At 44.3% G+C, this 1853-nt stretch overlaps 1 protein-coding gene across 1 annotated transcript in view; it reads right to left on the reverse strand.

Moving 5' to 3' along the window:
• Positions 1–1853, reverse strand: part of ALOX5 (arachidonate 5-lipoxygenase) — a 53830-nt gene that overhangs the window by 15332 nt on the left and 36645 nt on the right. Inside the window, exon 12 of the mRNA XM_019502108.1 lies at positions 364–464. Within this exon, the coding sequence (XP_019357653.1) occupies positions 364–464 (101 nt within the window). The remainder of the gene's footprint in view (positions 1–363; positions 465–1853) is intronic.

A 1853-nucleotide genomic window follows, 5' to 3' on the forward strand; every position in this document is an offset into this window, starting at 1 on the left:
CTAGTGGTATATGTGATACTTCAGTCATTCTAGTAAACATGACTTGTATCACTTTAAGGCACTTTAGAAATGCGAACATTTTGCTCAGTCTTAAACATTAAAGCTAAAAAACTCCAATTTTTAGTCCAATGGATTTGGTCCCTCTTTAGAAACTGAAAAAAGAGGTCTGACTTTCCAAAGGTATACCTGGAAAATTGCAAGCTAGAGTCTGCAAATGTCTAAAGGGTCTTTTTGGAATAGAAAGGCAACGTCATGTGTAGCCATATACTGTAGTAAAAATTATTTTATCCCAGTCCAGGCCCTTGTAGCTGCACACTCCCAACCAAAGTAAGCTGTACCCATCCCCTAAACTCAAACTCATACCTGACCAAAATTCACAGCTGCATGCTGGCCTGAAGCTGTAAATATCACCACAGTTAGATATTCAGAAAGCTTCTCTCGAGTCTTGATTGTTTTAGGAAATCCTAAAAGAGGGAAGAGAAGATAACTTGAAGTGCTTTGAGAATCTCAAGGGTAAAGTTTTATTTAAAGGTAAAATTATACTCTACAGCAGGGCTGTCCAACTTGTGAGTGCCCCCTGGGCCACATACTGTGCCTGTGTGCTAGGTGGAGTCCCCAGGTCCCCCAGAGCCCTTCAGCCATTGGCTCCCTTGGCCCCATGGGCTGCACTGCCCTGCCCACCCCCAGGGATGGGGGCAAGAAGCAGAAGCTGGAGGAAGGAGGTGGAGGACCCCTGAGGTTGTGATGGCAGCAACAGGAGAAGAATGGGGGCATCAGCACCCAAATCGGGAAATCAGGCACTGCATGTGGCCCACAGGCCACCAACTGGACAGCACTGTTCTACATTTTTTTCTAAATTCCACACATTATCCTCAGACCAGGTACCCCACAGCCATGGATACCACCAGTCACCAAGGGCCCCCTTCTCTTCCGTTTGCAATCCAAGTAGGACGGTGTAGCACCAAAGCAACAAACCATTGTGCACTGTTTGTAAAAGCAACCAAGCCTTGAGAATAAGTGACTCACGTGGGAAGAATGACAATGAAATTGCGAGTGGCCAAGAAGCAGCAATGAAGTCATGGTGGGAAGTGGGGAAATGAAAATGTGAGGCATCTGAAGGGAAACCACAGGAGGAACTACAACTGTCTCACAGAATTCCCTTAAGTCAAGGAACAGCTCAGGTCCTCCAAAGAACAGGGATTGTGGAAGTTACTTGAGAGGCCTAAATCAAGCAAACCTTTCCAAATAAAGATAGCCTCCATGGAATACAGCCATAAAGGGTGGAAGGGAAGGCCTCCTCTTTTGCAGGATGCTTCTCCCAGCAGCACATATTTTCCTAAATGTCTGCAAAGCCAAAGCCATAAAAGCAGTAGAGCAGCAGTCCCTTGGGGTAAAATTAAAGCCACCTGATTATTATTATCATCATCATTGTTGTTGTTATTTAGATTTATATCCTGCTCTATCCTTCTGGGCACTTCCACATATAGCCAGCTACTTCCAAGAAAGGTAAAGCTGAGAGAGGAGAAAGCAAAGATAAATGATGGTTTCAAAGTCCTGTGGCCACCACAGGTTCCAGAATGTCAGACAGGTCACTAGCATGGCATCAGCTTCTTAATCCCTGGAAGAATGTGATGTGTAGAGTGATATTTATAATGGGGTTTTTGTGTTTGAAGCAGCAGTCGGTCTAGACAATTCAAAGATATTTTCACACTTATTGTTCTTTGTTTTACAATAGAGGTTATAAACCCTGACCTGAGAAGGAGCTCTGTTGTCCTGGAGGTCACTCATTAAAATAGTCCCTGTCCCATGGAGCTGACAATATTAACAGACAAGATAATGAAAGGTATGCTGGA

This window comes from Gavialis gangeticus, unplaced genomic scaffold, assembly GCF_001723915.1.
Source record: "Gavialis gangeticus isolate Ggan-Ray unplaced genomic scaffold, GavGan_comp1, whole genome shotgun sequence".
NCBI classification, from domain to species: Eukaryota; Metazoa; Chordata; order Crocodylia; family Gavialidae; genus Gavialis; species Gavialis gangeticus.